General features: G+C 34.9%; 1 protein-coding gene across 1 annotated transcript in view; it reads right to left on the bottom strand.

The window, feature by feature from the left end:
- The window catches only part of C17H8orf34 (chromosome 17 C8orf34 homolog), a 357552-nt gene that overhangs the window by 30857 nt on the left and 304991 nt on the right, over positions 1-21704 (bottom strand). The window contains 2 exon segments of the mRNA XM_068525761.1: positions 5891-5984; positions 16552-16599. Of these exon segments, the coding sequence (XP_068381862.1) occupies positions 5891-5984; positions 16552-16599 (142 nt within the window).

Here is a 21704-nt window from a genome sequence, read left to right as displayed (position 1 = left end):
ATGCATCTGCTCAGGAAAGACCCGATACGGATCTACCTCTCACCTCTGATTGACTTAGAAGCTCTGTGTAAGCAGAGTTGTAAACTTTTAGACTGTTCATGGCATGCCTCAATACTTTGTCCAGCCATTAGCTAACAACTAAGCTACTGAGCAAAGACTTCAGTATCTGTGTACAACAAATTATATAGACTTTACAGAATTAGTTTAGGAAAGTTAGTAAACAAAAAGTAGCAATAACAATAAGAAAAAACAGCAGCAACAACAAACCCTGGAGGGTGGGGATGGTCCAATCTCCAGAGTGGCCACATTATATTATACTAAATGTACAGTTTTCAACAACAACAAAAAAATGACATGATTTATAAATCATGATATCACAATAAATATGAAAGTATGGCCCATAAATGGGGGGAAAAAGGCAGTCAAAAGAAATTCTCCCTGAGGAAGCCCAGATGATGGAATTTCTAGACAAAGACTTTTAGTCAACTACTAGAAATATAGTCAAAGAACTAAAGGAAATCATGTAAAATAGATTAAAGTATAAGAATAAGCTCCCACCAAATGGAGACTATGACAAAGAGATACAAATTATAAAAGGAAAAAAACAGAAATTCTGGAATTAAAATGAAAAATTCCCTAGAGGGGCTCATCAACAGATTTGAGCTAGCATAAGAAAAAATCAAAGAGATTAAGACAGGTCAATCCAAATCCAGCCTGAGGGACACACACACACACACACACACACACACACACACAGAAAAGAAAAATGAACAGTTCCTCAGAGGCCCTGTGGGACACCAGCAAGCATACTAAATACAATACATGTAATTGGAGCCCCCAAAAGACAGGTAAGAAAAAAAGGGGCAGAAAGAATATGTGAGGAAATAATGGCTGAAAACTTCACACATTTTATAAAAACATTAATCTACATATCCAAGAAGCTCAAAAAACTCCAGTGGGATAGACTCAATGAAATCCACACCTACATGTCACTTTATCAAAGACAAAGACCAAGAAAGAATCTTTAAAGCAGAGAGAAAACAACATATCATATACAAAGGGTCTTCAATAATGGTAGCAGCTAACATCTTAACAGAAACTATAGAGGCCAGAAGTCATCTGGATGACATATTCCTTGAATGCAGGCAAGAATTAGTGACTTGCTTCCAAAGAACTGTATAAAAAGATGGGTTAAAAGTAACTTTACAATGGAGAAGCCAGAAAACTCTACCTTAGCCTGGTGGTGTAGGGTAACATTACATTAATAGCACATATTCTCCAATATTAAATGATGAGGGCGTTTCACCTTCTTGGTCTTTTTCCCCAAAATACATAACCACAGTCTAATCATGAGAAAACTATTAGACAAATCCCAATCGAGGGACATTCTACAAAACTCCTGAGGAATACAATTCCTCAAAAGGTTCAAGATCATGGAGAATAAGGAAAGACTGAGAGACAGTTACAGACTAGCAGGGATTAAGGAAACATGAGTAAATAAAGTCTGAGGGTCAGTTAATAGTAGTATTGGTTTATTAGTTTTGTAAATTTACCAATGTAATGTGACATGTTAACCATAAGGGAAACTGTGTGAAGGGAATATGGAAATTCTCTGTATTATCTTTGCAACTTTTCTGGAATTCTAAATTATTATAAACTAAAATGTTTATTGTTTTTAAATCCTCTGACATAACAGAATAGAAAATTAATGTAGATCTTGTGTCATGCTTTTGTAAGAGATAAATATGAATGTTGAAAATTTTAAATTAGCATTAACACAAAAATATATACAGAAGGAAAGGACATTTAAATATAACCCCCTATTAAATGACATGATATTACTATCAAAATTAGTACTAAGTGTTCAAGCAAAGTTGCCAAATTTCACCTTTAATATTAACTTCTGTTAATTCAAAATATATTTAATGAGGCTGCCCAATTTTTATTATAATTTTGGGTTCCTAATAATATAGATAGTTTAAGTTGGGACCCAACCATCAAAGTACAAACCTGTATTCTGATGAATACATTTATATTTTTCATCCAAACCTTAGAACAGATAGTAAACTTCCTTGTTGTTTTCCACAGCTGGAAAGTACAGGTATTTTGTTTCCCTTTTCATACCTGAGGCAGCTTTTCCAGGTATCAGGCTTTATACAACATCATCATACAAGCTCCCCTGCCTTAAGCAGACCCAGGGCCAAATCAGCAGTTTTTATGTACAGTAAGACTTCAGACCCCACGGCCTAAGACCTATATCCAAATCTTAGGTCTCAATGAGTCACCACAGCATTAGCTCCCACTTACTCTGGCTCTTATTTCTTTATTTCGGGCATCTCTGCTGTTTTGTTTGTTTGGTTTTTCATTTGTTTGCTTGTTTTTGGTTCGCTTATTCATGTTTAAAAATCCAAAATATAGTTAGAGGGTGCTGGCTGGCTAGACTGTAGCTGTTTAATGACTTTGTGCCTTTGGAGATGTTGAACCCACAGACTAAGGGACCTGACCCTCAATTTTACTCCATGTTTATTCCCTCAAATTTCAGCCTTTCTTCTGCACCATCCTTACATTTTACATCCAATCTTAACTTACAGGTGGAAAAGCAGCTTAGAGAAACAAAGTCCAAAGTTTAACAACACTATAGAGACAATTCTGAAAACACAACCGTCTGATTCATTGGACTTTTCATTACAATATTTCTCAATCTTTAGAATAAGCAAAGATCAACTGAGGAGTTTATTAGAAATGCAGAATTTAGAGTCCCATGCACAGAGATTCTGATTCACTAGGTTTGAAATGGAGTCCATGAATATGAAGTACCCCAGTAGATTCAAATATCTGTAATTTGAGTTATTTAGTGACTTCAGATAGTAATCTGAGAGATTAAAAACAAACACACTCCTGACATGAGTTTTTTAAACTTGTGATGTAGACTTCTATACAAAAATCAGAGTAGATAAAAAGTCTACTTAAGGGTTCTGTTTATCTCGTTTACAATAAAAGTGTTTAAAGCTTCCCGTTGAATTATTCAAGACATCTTTTCCTAAATGGTGCTTTTATAAAACTTACTTGTACTAAGTCTTATTTTAAAATGAAGCAATAAGAAATATGCACCACTACAAAGATCCCAACATTATTTGGAAACTTTCCACCATGATAATTTTGTCTCAGGAGAAATCTGAAAATTCCATAAAATTACCTACGTATAATTTATAGAAAGCTGAGTCAAGAAACAGGTGTTACCATTGGAATGATGAATCTTGTCCTTTTCCTCACTCATAAATTTCTAATATATGAGCCTCTAGACTATAAATCAGATGCTGGGTTCACATAGACTTATGTCATTTATTTTCTTTCACTGAGAAAATAAAGAGGTAGAAGATCTATACATATCTTGCCAGCTGTTCCACAAAACTCATACATTGAACACAAGTATCAGAACCTCAGTGGCTCCATCTTACACTTGTTCTAGTACTTGAATGTTGGATGCCGCTCTGGAAAAGTATTTGTATCTCTGTACTATGAGTTTGGCTGCACTGCTAGCTAGCATTCCATTTCCTGATGGCTCCTATTACCACCTAATTATTTTTAAACCCTGATTTTATTTCAAACAATTTACCATTGTCAAGGGTCACCTCCAAGTATGACATTACTGAAATCAAATATTTTTGGTTCTAGGTCTATGGTTAGGAGAGTTTAAGAATGACCTTCTTCAGAGTGACTGATAGACCATATGGCAAAATCTATGGCTAAACTATAAATCCAATGTTAAAATTTTAATAAAACTATAAATAATTTTCATGACAATTATTCAGTCACAATTATTATTCATTTTATTTGTTTCATATTTATAACTGTCCTGACAAACAAGTTAGAAAGTACCCAAGAAACCTATACATTCATTCATCTGTTAAATTTTCAGATATTTATTGAGGTCTTATTATGTAGCTAAATAAGATGAAGAAAACAGATTCCTTTCCTCAAAGAATTTGCACCCCAATAGAAGAGAAGATGATTACAACTTATCATCAAAATCTTGTGAAAGTATATGGCAGAAAGGCAATATGATTAGAGGACAAGGGTTGAAGAAAGTTCTGGGGGTTTTTAATCTCCTTTGCATTAGTAAGCTGTTTTCCAGACTTAATACTGATGGAGACATATGGATTTCAGGGAAAATAAGTAAGTCTGAATTTGGACTTGGCTTAAATATACTTCTGATTGATTATTTTCTTGATTTTAGTTTTTAGTTCATTAAAAGTTATAGCACAAAAGTTATAGTATGAATTAATACACTGTGCATCCTGTAAGGGTGTTGTTTACCTGGTCATGCCCACTTTGGGCACCTGGATGTTGAATCTGAGAGAGTACAGCTAGCCCAATTATACATATTGTCTTTATACAATACACACGTGTGCACGCACGCACACACATATACACACACATTCACTTGAAGGATTTATTTAATGCAAAATTTATGAAGACCTCAAAAGAATTTGATGAAAATTATTAAATCCAAACTCTAGAATGAGAGCTTATGTATGTTTAAATGTGTGGGGAGTAGGAGGTATAAATGTGCTTGCGTTTGTTTTCATTAAGGTTCCGGGCCATTTGTAATTCTTTCAGATTTGGGGGATGCTCTTCTTTGTATCCTATGCTGCTCCTTTCCTAGACTATTTTACTTAGGATTCCTTGCATTAAAGATCTTCCAAACTACTCTATAGTACATGCTTGAAGTACAGTCTACTTTCTGAGTCTTCATCAGTTGTTTTCTATAGAAGGTGTTTCCCTCCATTAGAATCTGTACAATGTCACTATGTTATTCACTGCATTTCGAATGTGTCGGCTGAGTGACACTGGGGCTGTCTCCTCCTCTCACCTGAGCACCTGCCTCTTAGGTCCCTCTCCTGGCCGTGCTCCCTCTGGCCACATAAGCTTGCAGTTATGGAAGTGGGATAAGGATCTTTATAAATGCCTTTTAACCTGGAAAAGTAATTTCCTGGATCTCCCTGGGTACAGAATCATGATGCTACCTGTGTAATATATCAGGTATCTCTGATGACTACAGCTCAGGGGAATAGTTAATTAACTGCTTCACTCCAATTATCATGAGGGCTACATTACTACTTACAATTTTTATTTGTCTCTGCAGGCTACCACTGGTAAAGAAAACAAAGTAAGATTCTGATACCTTATTATTTTAAAAATTGATGTTTTTCCTCTATGATCCAGACACTAACTTCTCATCTTCATGCTGAACCCATCTGTCTGACAATGTCAACAACCCCTGGAGAGCATGCACTGACTCATGCCAAATTATAGTAATTCATTCTTTTTATGACTATAATCCAATGACTTAAATCAGGAGCTGTATATTCTCTTTGTCTTAACTACTATTATAAAATTAATTTGTTTTGTGAACATAGAACAGTTCTACATACATAAATTTATCCATATAACCAATAATGATAATTTCAAATATAATAACGAGCCAATCCTAACATACTTTGAAACTTTTTAATAATCACAAGTTATCACTGTATATATGATATGATATATGATATAAATATAGATTTATATGATATAAATCTACAGCATTAGAAGACAATTCACATTCCAAATGGATATTTTATGTTGGTCTTCAGAAATAATAATTCCTTCTTTTAACGTACTACACTGCTTTTCAGAAAGTTAAGTTTATGGGCCTCTGCACCACAATTAAGACATCAGTGAATCAAGATTTTTAGACCGAAAGTATAGCTTATCTTTACATGTTCTCCCTAAACAAGTCTGAATTTTTTGCAGACGTCGTTTGATATTGGGAAAGGCATATACCATCATCATGGATGTCCTTTGGCTGAAAGCAATTTGTCAATAAACAGCAGTGTCTACTCACGTTTCTCTTGTTCTGTTTCCACTCCTTCACTTTCTGTGTCACTTGGCAGGATCCACGGTTGATGAACCACCTGCAATTGCTTTAAAGAGTCATCCTGCCAAAGAAAAAGTTTATTTGGATTAAACTCTAGAATGATACTGTGAATACCAATATGGGTGAACACTTCAGTCTCTATGAATTACATGTCAAAAAACCATAACAAGAATTTCCTCACAACAGAGAAGAATTTTAAGCTTAAATTCATTTTCATTTCATGGATATGCCACAAACTCTGAACTCATTTTTTTTATATTCTCCTTTAAATAAGATTTAATGTCTTAATAAGAAGAAATATCTAGACTATGTTCCTTCCTGAATTAATATTTTTATGGAATTCTTAGCACTCATTCTTGGAAATATAATAATGAAATATTCAATATAAAATTGCACAAAATGTGCCTGTTTGCCATCAAGGTTCCAATTCCCTTAAATGAGATTAAAGATTAGTAGGATTTAGAGAACATTCTCAACTTTACCCTTCAGTATTACTTCATTGCCTCCTTCCTCATATTACTTCCTATTTTTATTAATATATTTCTCAAATACTTCCTTGCTGTTCCATGCCTCTGTCATTGCCCTAAAGCAGACTCTTATCATCTCCCATCCTGACTGTAGTCTACGAAGTTTTCTAGGATTAAGATTCATACCCTCCCTAATTCTCTCCACCAGTTTCTTGCCAAGTAGAGCTTTTTAAAATGTCACATGATGTATTCATTACCTTGTTCATAAACCCTTGAGTAGTCTCCTCATTCTTTCCAGCATAAAATCTCAACTCAAGGCCCTCCATGAGCCATACTTGTCTAGCCTCTGATCTACCACCACTTCCATCTCCATCCCACCTCGACTGACACTTCCATTCCAGCTTAATTAACTGGTAGCACCTTAATTTTGTCACTCTCTCTAATCTACCTAGATGTTTCCATAGGTTATACTTCCTGCCTAGAATGAAGTATATTTATCTGTCTCAGACATTAACACTCTTCCCAAGGCTCAGGTATCATCTCTGTTGCCTTCCCTGACGCTCCAAGACAGATTAACTCCTTTGTGTGCCTATTGTATCAATATAACAAATACTATATAGTAATTGTCCTTTCATATCTTCTGGCCTCAAAAATAATGTGGAAAGTCCTTGATGCCATGGATAACTTTTTTTACCTATTAATTTCCAGTATCCATTATAATGTCTGGGGAAAAATAGGTACTCACTAACAGGTACACAGTAAACATTTGTGTATGAGGAAGTAAGAAAGAGAAAAAAAGGAGAGGATGAAGGGTAGAAAGGAAGGAGGAAGGAAGGATGGGTCCCTTTGACAATAAAATATAAGTAACAATTTTAAATTTAGTGAGTCATCATTCAATAAAATCTTTTCAAACATAACTTTGAAAATTAAAAACATAACATCAATATTACCTGTCCATTTACTCTTTTGACCTCTCAATTCATTCATCATCTTCCCCCTCTTTGAAAGAAAGATCTTTTCCTCCAACTTGAGATATTTTGCTTTATTTTGTTCAGACAAATACTAACAAGATAAAAATAAAGGCCCACAATCCCGATCTCTAAGAAACATGATACACCAAACATTAAATGTCCACTCTGTTTCAAATAAGTCCTGTATAAGAGAAACAACATATCAGCTGTCCCTTGACTGTGATGGTTACCTCTGGAGATGTTTAGTCCCAATCCAGAGTTTCAAAAAGGTACAGTTTTCCAGGAGTTACAAAGGGGGTTAAGGAGTTGAATAGGTGAAGCACAGGGGATCTTTTAGGGAAGTGATGTATTCTGTGTGATGTAATAATGGTAAATACAAGACATTAAGCACTTGTCAAAACCTGTAGAACTTCACGCCACAGTGTAAACCTTAATGTATGCAAATGAAAAAATCAATTAGGAAGGTGGGATATCCCAGGATGGAAGGCAAAATACTAAAAAAAAGAATCTAAATGAATTACAGATGTAAAAGAACCTCACTGAAGTGGGTGGGGGAATAAGGTGCTGACCTAAGTAACTCTGAAAATGCGTGGAGTCTGTAAGATCAGAAGCAAAAGCAAATGTACATAAGCACTGCATTATAGTGGATAAAGTTACGGGCTTATAGGTTAAAAATTCTGAATATATATGTGTGTGTGTATATATATATATATATATCTATTCTGGAATTGAACAAAGTAAATGGATGGCAGATGTTGGAAGCCAAGTTTTTCACTCTTGGAGCAGGAGTTTACAGATAAGCAAGGATAGAATGCTCCATGTATAATGTGTTGATATTAGAGTTGGAGACATCAGTGTGAACTCATGTTTAGCTTACTATACATACAGATGGCTACACATATAAATATGTGTGTGTATATATATATATATAAATGGTTCCTAATCACACATCTATCTTGCTGCTATGGCAGCTTAGAGGATTTAGACACAATGACACCCCAATAGCAATGAAAACAACCACCACCCAGATCCTGGTTGCTAATACACTTTCCAATGAAAGAATCAGGACTCTTGGACAAAGGACTGACTCTTAGACCAAGGCAAGAAATATATAAGATAAGCCTGGAGCATCTTGTGCCAGAAAGCAAAAAAAGTGCTAACACACATACACATACACACACACACACACACACACACAAAATGATGGGGGTATATCAAAGGGATAAAGGAGCCAACTGAAAAATCTCTCTGTGGCCAAAGCTAGAACAATTTAAGCAACGAAATAAAGTAGCATTGGGTTACTACCCAACATACAAAACAAATGTCTATCAATCCATTCTGATGAAAATAAATGATTGACTAAATCAACAAGTGGGTGAGAATAGACAAATATGCCATGCAGAAGGATTTCAAATAATTTATGTAGATACTTAAGGAAGCAGAACATAACTTCCCACATCTTTGGTGTGGGCTGTGTATAGTGACTTTCTTCCAAAGAGTACAATATGGAAAGAGAAAGCAAAAAGAGTAAATTTACAGTGGAGAAAACTGACAAATACTACCTGAAACCAGGTGATTAAGGTCAACATCAACAGCAATAATTCCTATTGATAGTATGTAGCCTTGATAGGATGGGATAAAAGTGGAATTTTATCTCTATGGTATTCCTCCTCAAAACACATTATCCAAGTCTAACCATGAGAAAAATATCACACAAACCTCAACTGAGGGACAATCAACAAAATATGTGACCAGTACTCTTCAAACACAAGGAAATACATATAGTCATCAAACACACGGAAAGTCCGAGGAATGGTCACAACCCAGAATAGCCTAAGGAGATGTAAGTATGAAACGTACTGTGACATTGTAAAGCAACTAAACTCCAATAAAAAATTAATTAAAAAAAAAGAAATGTAATGTGACATTTTAGGTGGCATCTTGGGACAACAAACTTGAATGAAGCATGGATTTAGTTACTAGTAATGTATTAATATTCATTAATTGTGACAAATGTACCATACTAATGTAAAGCAATAATAATAGTTGAAACTGCAGGGGAGGTATATAGGAACGCTCTGTATTACCTTCACAATAATTCTGTAAATCTAAAACTGTTCTAACATAAAAAAGTTTATGTAAAAAATTGAAATAATAAAAAAAATTCTAATGAGATTCATTAAAAACTCTTTGAGCATCAGCAGCTCTTGAAAATAGTCTGTTAATTGGATTAAAATTTAAATTCCTACCAAATGACAGATGGGCTTTGCAATGAAAAGTCCTTGCTCCAGGGGTCAGGAATCACAGCTTTTTATCCTGGTTAATCTAGGGCATGTCAGTTCCCCTCTTGGAATAGAATGAAGTGGGTGAAGGTGCTGGATTAGATCATCTCTAGGACTTTACAATTAGTAAATTTCTAGATCTAGATTCCTTTAGACTGTCAGTAGAATGTGAGAGGAACTAAATGAACTATTGTAGGAAAAGTCAGCAAACGTTAAAGATATTCCATCTTGGAATATACAATTTAGGTATAAATCAGTGTTTATTTTTAGGATTTAACTTTTTTTTTCCCAAATTTATCAAGTATTGGATTTGGTCTTGTAGGGCTATACTACAGAAGCAGCAGAAACATGAAAAATCTTAGCTTTAAAATTCCATAACAGTATAAAGAACAGCAGAAGTAAAATTCTAAAAATTTTCATGCAACAGAGCGGGATATCACATTCCTGCAGTTTTTCAAAAATAGAACATGGAGTCTCTGGTGTTTAAAGAAGAAATATGAAAAAATGATCTTTTTGGTTTTATAAGGTAAAATCGAATGGCAAAAGTTCTTTTTTTAAAACAGAAAAAAGTTTAAAGTGATCATGAAAAAAATGTTTTTAATTGAAAAAGTATTTTGATTATTTAGCTTTTTGGCCCATATCCTAAAATCTGTTTTCGTAAGAAAAGATATGACTAAGAAGTCAATGGTGTTACTTTTTCCCATAATAGTTCAGAATATTAAGTAATACTTCTGATTGGTTTCTGGTCTTAATGGCTTTACTACTGAACAGGTAAGCTATTCTTTGTTTATTGCAACCATTCTTTGTTTATTGCAAATTATATAAAATACAAATGAAACATGAGCTCAGCAAAATATGTAGTTTGGGAAAAACTTTAAAATGTTGAGATGTTGGAATCAGAATCATAGAGATAGTATAAATATTGCTATTAATAGACCACTTGAATGTTTTACTTTGGTTTTCCCTTGAATACAGTTAGTAATATAATGCACCTGTTTGCTTCATCAATACCAGCAGGCAGTACTATGTATGTCCAAAGTTCAGCCCATCAGACTACTTATAATTATTTTTGATGGGGTCAAGGAGCTAAAATCGTGAACATTTTTAAAAACAAGAGTTGACATGTTCCTCTTTGCCAACTTATTCAAAATTTTTTCTACAGGAATATTAAACTCTGTATGAGCACAGTGCAAACTGTTTCATATTCCCAAGAGCGAGTTCTTTGGATTGCTTTTAGAAGAAATGACATTCATCCTTTTTCTAAAACACTTTCCCCGTAAGTATGTAAATGTCCAGGGACCAGGAGTGGTGGGAAATAGTGACATGTATCATATGGAAAACAGTCTCTATCCCTGTATCAACATATTATTCTATCTGCTAACAGAGTAAGTGCTTTATAAACTTTAGCAGTATTGTTATTCCAAGTGGGTAGTTTATTTTTGGATTCTCTAAATGCAATCAATCAGTGATTTATGTCATGTGTGGCCATAGGTTATTCAGGTTATTTAGAGAAAAAAAAAATGCTCCTTTGCCCAAACTTTCACCATTGGATAATTTAACTCTTAGGCAACTAAATATTTCTTTCCCTTTGGTTAAGAATGAAAATAACACACCAAACATCAGTTTCCATCTTTCAAAAAGGATTAATCACTTTCATTTCCCTTCTATAACCATGAGATCTATATACAGTAGTATCCCTGAAGCATGTTGCAAATAAAGCAAAATAAAATTACACCCCACTTTACATACATTTAATAGACTGCAATACTGACAAAGAATTAAGCCTACACTTCTGTTAAAATAAAGTTCTCCATATATAATTTACATTCTTAAATTAATAAAGCTTGGAAATAACTGTTAATGAAATGGCTAGTATTATCGGGCTGAACTCTAATTTTTTAGTGAATTATACTTCTATAGCTTATTTCTTTTGCATATCATCAAAGGGCAATTAAAACATAAGAACAGGGAAGTAATACATTTGAGAAAATATAAGTTGGAACGAATAGGATCTGGGAAAAGAAAAGAAAGGGAGCAATAACCAAGTTATCAGTACAAAAATATGGTAGATTGTGGAAAACATTACAAAATAAACACAAGCTGCTAAAAAATTTTACCTGACAAATTTGCTACACTACACTACACATTGGGATTGCCCTCTGATAAAAGAAATTTTCACAAATTGATATAGGAAAGTCATTCCAGCTTATACATGAGTTAACTTGAATTTTATGCTAACTAAAATAGCCTGTTTGTGGCCTATTAAACATACATTGTACATCTGCTTTAATTCTTAGAGAAAAGGACGCATTGACCAAAAGTAAAGAATGTCCATGTTCACAAATAAAATTCTTTAAGCAAAAAAAAAAAAAGAATGTCCATGTTAAAAATAAAGATTAAATGCGTCTCTTCTTGGGACGCCAATGCTGGTCCTCCTTTGATGCTAAGACTCCCTTCGCAGGTGTCAAGGCCAAGCTGGCTTGCTGTGTACTTGCTGGACTGTTCTTTTTTTTGAAACCTTGAAGAATATAACCCTGACTTGTTTAAGGTTCTCCGTTCTGACAAGATATAAAACTGTTCTGAAAACTCTGCTCCCCCCAAGCAGTTTCTCAGAGTCTTCTGGGCTAGTCCTCAGTTTGGCTCAAAGAAAACTCTTTTCTAGTCTTTCTTATTGTTTATTGATTATTTTCATGACACCTTCATCTTCTTTCTTAATTCGTTCCATTTTGTGGTTTTTCTATACAAGGAAATTGTAGGATGAAGTTGTAAAAGACTTTGAAATTAGCAAAAGATTAGTGGGTGTAGTCAATGAAAAATAAGTCATTTTTCTAGCAAGCCCTTTTGTTTATCTGATTTTATAAAGGCTCCGAGTCTTTCACTGACTTTGAGCTATTTTACAACTTTGTAATTTATAGAAATGTATAGTAGTGCAAATAATTCTTGTCCATATAAATGCAAATTGCATCTATTTTAATGTAATTGGTTATTAACCTATGGATATTGATCAGTTTTGCCATTTTTTACATCTGTTTATAACTTCATTTCAGCATTCTTTATTTGACTACACGTGTGAGGGTTAGAATTCTCCTTTGAACTGGCTATAACATCTTACTGGTTTCCTCATTCATTAATGACTTAAACAAACCTTGACGTGTTCATTTTACATCTGTATGAAAGCCATCATGATAAGTGTTTTAAAAATTACTATCCTTTAACAACATGTATGAATTCTTAATGAATATCGGCAACAAAATAGGGTTTCCCTGCAAAAACCCTTGTTTTCTAGTTTCCTAAGTGGCATAAATGCTGAATAATAGTTTTATAATATTTAATATATATTATTATATAATATAATAGTTTATATTTCCACTTTTAACAAGTAAATCCCTGTGCATGATAAAAAGCAAATTATCTCTTATTTTTATAGGAGAATAACGTCATGCACTCTCTTTCAAAAGTATAGTTGGAACTTCATTACACTAACAATCACAGAATATACCACAGGAGGAAAAGACAGGCCAAAACTGGCATGAAGAACGATTCTAAGATATTTTGTTACATAGAATTGATCCCCTTTCCAGTTCAGATGGTACAGCGGGCAAAATCAGCCTCAACAGATTTGGAAAGGCCTGCCTGCTCAACGTGCTTCTTTTCCTGTCTGACACCCTCAGAGATTGTGAAACTGCCGCTTGACACCTTGAGTTAGTTCACACTCCTCTGTGTGTTGCCTTGGCCTTCAGCTAACTTCCTGAAGTTGTGAGGAATGGCTCTAAACTGATCTTGAAAAAGTTTTAAAAATCATTAACTTCAGTCTTTAGCTCTTTATAGTTCCTCAATCATTTAAATTGACAATACTTACTTGTTGAATACATATGCAAATTAATACATTTCTCTATGAATTAGTGGATTTTTAACCAGTATACTATGCTACTTCTCCAGTTATTCCTTTGGGAAATGTGATAGTTTAAATGGATTAGCTTCTCTATAAAATGTATAGTAAACCTTGCAAGTGCTTGATTTTGATAAGCTGTTTTCAATTATATATATTTTTTGAGTGAATATTAATATTATAATTCTAACAGCTAAAATTTTTGCGGTGTGAAATTTTTATTCCTACCTTGAGTTAGCAAGTGCCTTACACATGTAAAGAACACGTAATTTTTTTAAATTGTTAGAACCATTTTGAGGATTAACAGAAATAAACTATTATAAAATATCTCATTTTTATTTGGTCAAAAATACAAATCCTATCTGAAAAAAATAATACATTAAATATATAGAAAATATAAGTAGAAATTTCATTTTAGCTTTATTTTTTGAGGAGACCATATCATCTCCTTAGTTTTGACTTAGGTCTAAACAGAATTGCCTAACATCATGTGGTTATGATTCTGTCCAATTATAAAACTAAATTAAAAAAATAAATAAACAGGGACTTTGATGTGCAAAGAGCTGTTCAAACTTTAGCAAGAAATGTTAAATATAATAAAAATGTAAACTCTATGGTTTATGTGAGTTTTAGTGTGTACTAAATAAAAGCAAATGTTTGCTAGATCACTTTTAACTTTTAACTTCAATGCGTCTAACATTTATAAATACTGTTCCCCATTGTTTGCTGATTCTACTAACAAGAAGAAGGAGGGCAAAAGTGAAATAAGAGTATAAGAGAGAAAAAATAAAACTATCCTTTTATGGCTCACATTCTTAACAAATTCGGACTGCCAGTGGAGAAGAGTTAGAACACATATTTCCTAAAGACCAAATGCATTAATGTCTGCAAAAAGAAACCAACTATTGATAAATTAATAGTTCATTAATTAAGATCATGCTTAGTTTTTCTGTAAAGGATGATTGTTTACTGCTTTTAAAAAGAGCTAAAATCTAAATATCAATCAATATTAGAAAAAAAATACTATGTGATACTGAACCCCTAGAAAGGAAAGGCTTACCTTGGGCAGCTCACACATAGTCGTAAATTCAAACTGAAAGTCAGTAATGAATCTCAGAAGCTAGAGAGATTACATACCCCAATCAACCAAAAATATTATTTTTGAGAGTAAATGAATAAATAAAACTCATAAATTTATTAAGAAGAATTTCCCTTTTACCCATGTTATATTTATAAAATTGGGGATTTTCCATGAAGTATGCAGTTACTTTCTAGAAACAGCGTTGGAAAGAACACATCAGGGTAGAGCTTCTCAGACTTTAGGGTGTTTATGAATAACACAGGGATTTTGTTAGAAATGCAAATTTTGATTCTTTGGATCTGGTGTGCGTCCTGAGGTTTGGCATTTCTTACAGGCCCCCATTTCTTACCTAGTCAGAGGACCACACTGAGAAGCAATGCCCTGCCAGCACTTCTAGTGAAAAGGCACAAATTCCCAACCTTGTCACATTAAGTATTTACAATTGCTTACAACATGCACGTTTAGATTGCACATGTATAATGATGGAGAAAATAAGGATCTTTTCCTTGGATAAGAACCCAAATTAGAATGACTCATTTTTAAAGTTCTATCATGCATGCAGCCCATGCCCTGTACCAGCACCTCGATGCTCCTCTTCTTCCAAAGTACTAGACCCGTACAGGACACATTACAAAAGGCATTAGGTACCCTTTTTGTGGAGGTGACCTACCACCTCTAGTCCCTAATGGGGAATGCTAGCCAAGGGCTTGGGCAACTGCAGAATCCTAAAGGGAGTTTCTGCTGGTGTACATATTGAAAATAGTATCTTTCTCTCCTTGGGCAACATTAATTTCTTGACTGTATTTTTCTCAATTTCTGCATCAAATCCATTACATTGAAATTTAAACTTGGTGCACCAACACTCCAATTTTTTGCCCCATATATTTTGATTTTCTAACCTGAACTGAGACCATCTACGTAGTTATTTCCTTTCTTTCCTTTTGTTACCCTTTCTCCATTGTGCTTTTGGTAAAACTTCAACCATCTCCAAACAAGCCTGCAAACCAGAGATTTGAGACTTAAAGGGGTGCTATGCACTCTGATTTTCCTCTCCAAGTGATATTTGGAAGCAAGAGTGAGTTTAAGTATGGGTACACTGTTTTGAATAAATGTATGGACTACCTACTACATTCAGTAGGCCACTCAAAATGGTCTTTTAATGGATTCACGCATGAAAGAACAAAATATTTAGAGAAACAGATTCTGTCTTGCTGAGAAGCAATAGTCAAACCAAATATTTGCTACTTCTATGATATCATCGCCAAACTGTTTTCCAGTTTCCTTCACCTGAAACAGATTCAGATGGCTAATTCAGTGACCATTATGGTTTGGCTTCAGACCAAGTTTTATGGAGTCTGTCCACTGGCTTATCTGAGAGTTCCCAAATGCAGTTTGCAGACAGCCCAAAGACACATCCTGAGACACAGAGCACCCTTGGATATCTCCAAAATAAAACCAGGAGTCTAAATGGTTTTGCAACAAAAATCTGCCAGACATTTTTATTGTCAAGATAGCACTTTGCTTAATGGCTTGTACGAATAACATCCTTGATGAGCGTTTATCACATGAATGAATGCCAATTTGGTACAGATTATTCCCTCCATAAGAACAACGATCATATCTTATTTTTTTTGTGCATGGCCAATATAAAACATGTGTTTCTCATTTATTAGGATAGCAACAAATGTTTGTGAGTGAAAATATATGATAGCCTTAGGTTTATACAGTTTTACCTTCATTTTCAAGATAAATTAATATTTATAGGATCTCCCGACCAAGGAGGAACAAAACACCATTTTGATAACATATTATTTACTGTCTTGTTTTTGTGGGCATGACTGGAAACCCTACAGGCAGATGGAGAAAGCCCAAGTGAGTGTCTCACCCTATATGATAGACTGATTTCAGACCATGTTACAAGACTATCTTAGAACTCACTTCTTCCATGTAGTTTTTCAATGACTGTCCTCCACTGGAGGCTTCTCCCTAGAGGCAAAGAGGAAGAGAGGTTGAAAAAGTCAAGAGATGGAGAGAGAAAATAGGAAAGAAGATGAGTCACGAAGAGCAGTGAAACCTGGGGGCAACACCAAATCTTTACTATGCTCCAGCATCTCAGTTCGTACTTACGGGATTATCAGTTTGGCAAATTCTTACTCTGAAGGAGATAATAATCGTTTCAAGGCAACAGTGTATCTTTTAGGTGGATTTTAGGTCACATAAACAAATAACCACCTAGTGGAGCTAGGTGGACAGAATGCTAAATGTGTAGTATAAGATTTTCTGTTATTAACTTTATAAATATGCACCTAAAATTAGATTAAGAAAACAGTCACTAATTCTGTATTTGATAAATCTGTGTGAAGACCTAGCACAGGGACTTAAAAGTACTTATGGAAAAGAGTACAGCTCATTAGCCTGCCCTTTTCCAAATGTTTATATCCAGTCTTCCTCACCTTACTTGTATGTTATTAGTAAATTTTCCGTTATTTGTGCCTTTTACCAGCATTTCATTGAACACTAGTAATCCCTGAGATTTTAAATCACTGAAACTTAAAACATCAAATTAAACAGATATCGCAAACTCATCTAAACATTGGTGGTCAAAATTGTCAAACAACTTGTCAGTTTGGAAAGGTTATATATACATAAAAGCAAAGTGATTCAGTTAGAAAAAGATATATTTTTATACTTCATGGCCAGAAACGTTTGGAAATAAGTGCTGAGATGTGAAATGATAAATTCTAGGACACCATATGTGTTTCAAAGATAACTAAATAAGTGTGATTAAAGCTTACATTTGTTTCTATAACTTTTCAAAGACCCTCCTTTTGAACTTTTCAAGGTTCTCATAGACATGACCTTATTTGATTGGTTTTTCACTACAATTTGAGGGTAAGGCATCCTCAGGTCAATTCGATCCATAAAGAAATTGAAGGCAGGGCTGCTGATTGAAGTGCTTAAAGCCCAGGAGGCAAAAAAGGCATTGCTGGGACTGGATTCAACCTTGACACTCTTCTATCTTGCTGAAATGAAAATTCTAAAACAAAAAATTAAATTAACTTTAGTTTTTTTAAAAAAATTGTGATGTATACACCAAAGCACTTTCAGAGGGTTAAAAAAAAAATGCTTTTTCTTCAAAACAAAAATTAAGCTAGGAATAAAATTCTGGGATTCCTTAGAAATCACAGATGTGGTCATATTTTTTCACAAATCATGGTTTCCACTAGCAAAAAATTAATATGCTATAGTTTAAATGTTTCCAAATGCTTCCAAGCTTGTGGGATTTTTTCAACGGATAAGATAGTGAAAGAGATAGGATAGTTATATTTACTTAAACTGAAACATAAACTATTAGAAAATATCAAATCCATATAAATCCTCCAAACTGTGAGGAATTTAACTCAAAGCATGCAGAGAGGGCTGGAAACTTACTTCAAATAAACTGCTTTTTATAGTTGAACTAACTACGCTATCACCCCTCATTTGGACAACTGGTCCAGAAAGAATGCTGTGGGTTCTTCCAATTTGGCTCTTGTGTGTGACAGAACTAGTCCATTTGTGCCAATAATCCCCTTTGCCTGTGCTGCTAGGGGCAAGAGAATGAGTGGCAAACTGCCTGGAGTAACAGCTCTGCTTTCTGGAAGGGCCAGCGTCTGAGGGCCGACAGTGAGATGCTGTAGACCAGTCCCTGGGGGCTCGCTGAAGACACCTATTTGTCTCCTTCGCTCTGGAGTGCAATGGTTTTCCCAAATTGTCCGGATACTTGTAGTCTTATGCCAAGACCTGGTGATGATTGAGGGTTTTCTTGATGACCAGATATAACTAAAGCACTGTGCGTACTACAGGGCTTCTCGACAGGCTTTCTTTTTCCCACAGTGCCAGGTCCTTTTCAATATCTACACCATAGAAAAGGAGCAACCTACACAACGCTATTTGTTTCAAAGGCCACACAGCTTGGAGTCTGGCTGTGACCACCTTTCATAAATCACTGACATGGGTGGCACTGATGAATGAGGAACACAAAGTAAACGACTCCAGGAGGAAAATACAGAGGAAATGGACCTTTTGCAGAGAAGATTACAAATGTGGCACAGAGCCAAGTGAACAAAGAAAAGAACAAGACATCAGGATCTCTGAGCCTTGGGGTCAGAAGAGATGGCCCCAGCCAAGAGGCTTGATTCAACACGGCTGCCCCAGGTTCCCCATTTCTAACATGGCACTGCTGAAATGCTGATCTTCCCTCCTTCCCCCACTGGTGGTGCTAATGAAATAAAATCCCTTCCAAAGCACAAAGCTATCAACTTCAGTCATCCTTTTCTTAGCTTTAAAGAGTTGGCATTTTAAATATCAAGTCATTCTAACAACATAATATTTTGTTAATCACCTGGAAATGAATCAAAAATACCCAAATGCAATTTCCCTTGAAAAACAAAGAGAAGAAAGGGGATAGAAGGGTGGCAGACAGGGGCGTGTGAAGGAGGGAAAGGGCAGAATACATGGAAACTATGCCTTCAAAAAAAAAAAAGGAAGAAAAGGAATTTCCTGAAATGTGGTTTCACTTATCATGAATCTTAATATAACCAACGGTTGAGATAAAAATGTTTTGAATGTGAATTACAAAATATATTATAAACTCAGAGAAAGAAAGAAAAAGAGGCTGATATGATTACTGCTCAACATATGACGTGGGATCACAGCTGTCAGAGACGAAGGCTATCGTCACTCCCCTAGTTCTTTTCCAGTTAAGGAAACATTCTCAGTGAGATGGCATATTCTAGAGACTGAGCTAGGACTAGACCCACACCTTCCTGAATCCATCACCATTTTCCACCATACCAGGCTGCTCTTGTTTCAACCAGTATTTCCTGTTCATCTCTTACTAATCTTTAGACAAAATGCATACAGACTTGCACTTGCATATAGGGTACATTTATCCTCTAACATTTTATGTCTAAGACCTCTGGTATTCATTTCCTTCAAAGAAAGTTCCATGAGAACTCTACTTCCACCAGAATGTTCTTTCTTCCCACCTTTTTTTCAAGTGAAACTAAACAGTAATCCTGATACAGACAACACTCTCTTATGAAGTACCTGTGGTTCTTAGAACCCATAGAAGAATGGAAGCTCCATATGAATGGCCAGGGCATTTCTGAACCTAAGGGACCCATAACGCTTTACCCCGTTATTTATTCCACAAGTATTTATTAAGCACCTATGGTGTGCCACATAATTAACTAGGCTTGGGGACAAAGAGGTGAATAAGAACTAATCCCTACCATAAAAAGTTTACCTTGAGAAAACAGATCTACAAGTTATTAGAATACAGAGCAAAAGTTAATTGACACAGGTAAGCCCAAGGTGCCACAGGAAAAAATAGGAGGAAAAGGCACCTACTCTTTCATTTATTTAACAGGCATGTTTTGAGAAATTCTATGTGCTGGGAACTGTTATAGGCATTGGATACAGATGATGAAGGAGTCAAAGTAGAAGGATTAAAACTTGCAGAAGTTATTTTTAAGCTTAGTCCTAAAGACAGTCAATTAGCCAGACGAAGGAGCTGAATAAGGAGGAGAACTCGTACCAGGCAGAAGGAAAATTCTGTGCAAGGGTCCAGACCCAACTGAGCTAATATATGAAACCACAAGTATTACTATGAAAACCACCAATATACTATGCACTGAAATGTGTATTGCATTTTGAGATATAGAGATATTAACATCGTGTCATTTCCTAATTTTACACTATAATTTCCTGTAATACAGCTGCTAATATAATGGTTACACGTTTTTTGGGGTTTTTGCCATGCCACGAGGCTTGCGGGATCTTAGTTCCCTGACCAAGGATAGAACCCAGGCCCCCATAAGTAGAAGCGCAGAGTCCTAACCACTGGACCACCAGGGAATTCCTTGTTGTATTTTCTTTTTTTCTATTATTATTTATTTATATACATCTTTATTGGAGTATAATTGCTTCACAATGCTGTGTTAGTTTCTGTTGTACAACAAAGTGAATCAGCCGTGTACATACACATATCCCCATATCCCAAAGAGAAAAACAAATACTGTTGTGTTTTCTAAGTGCATTATTACACAGGGTTACTGAATTTGTGACAGATGACAGATAGATTGAAGTTCAGCTTTCCAAACTCCAGCAAACTTTATAGGCGGCAACTACTACTGATGTCCAAGAGAATAAGCAGTGATCTATTTCCAATTAGTAAAACACTGGGTGCAATAGTTTAGAAAATCAAAATTGTTTTGGAAATTTCAGAAGTCTTTTAGATCATTGATGTAGTCAATAAATTAATAGTTACACTTGAGTTTTCACACTTACATATATAAACAGATGTTGTTTCTAATTGGCCCCAGAGTCTTTTCATACTGTTGAAAAATTTTTTTCTGAAACTTTGCTCACAATCTCATGAACAATTATAGCACCAGTGCAGACCATCTTTCTCTGAAAATGACACCTTTATCCAGTAGAGAAGACACTTGACTGCTTTAGCATTGCTAAGGGCTAAAAGACAGTAGCATTTTAAGAGAAGATGTTATGATCTTACTCTACCTTTAAGTTCCACAGTGGCTGTGGGTTACATCTGTACCAGGAATCAGCAACCTAAGGTGTGATCAGAAGCCAAATTTCCCTCTCAAAAGGGACAAATAACACTCAGTCCCTATGCACATAACCAACTTTTAAATTAAAATGAGAACAATCTACATTTTTCTTCCAATTTTTTCATGTTAAGCTAAATAGTTCCTTTAGTGATAATGCCCTTGCCTTAGAGACTTACCTTAAAACAATTTAAAAAGGCAGGAGCAGTTATGGAACTAATGACTATTACTAATAATGTCAAATTTTAAGGTATTTTAGGCGTTCCTTGTTATTTTCTGAAAAGTGGCTATTCAGTTGCCAAAAAAAAAAAAAGCATTTTATTCCTTTCTTTTCTTCCCACGTAAAAAATATGGGAGTGCAATGCCAGTAATGAGAGGCTCCCTATTTAGGAGAGTGGTAATTTTTATGAATGGATATTGACTAGGAGAAGGGACAAGATGAGAGGGTGGAGCTGTAGGATGGATGGCTAGTGCTAATCA

The sequence above is a fragment of the Eschrichtius robustus genome, chromosome 17 (assembly GCF_028021215.1).
Source record: "Eschrichtius robustus isolate mEscRob2 chromosome 17, mEscRob2.pri, whole genome shotgun sequence".
In the NCBI taxonomy this organism is placed as follows: domain Eukaryota; kingdom Metazoa; phylum Chordata; class Mammalia; order Artiodactyla; family Eschrichtiidae; genus Eschrichtius; species Eschrichtius robustus.
This window is presented reverse-complemented; position numbering and strand designations above follow the sequence as displayed.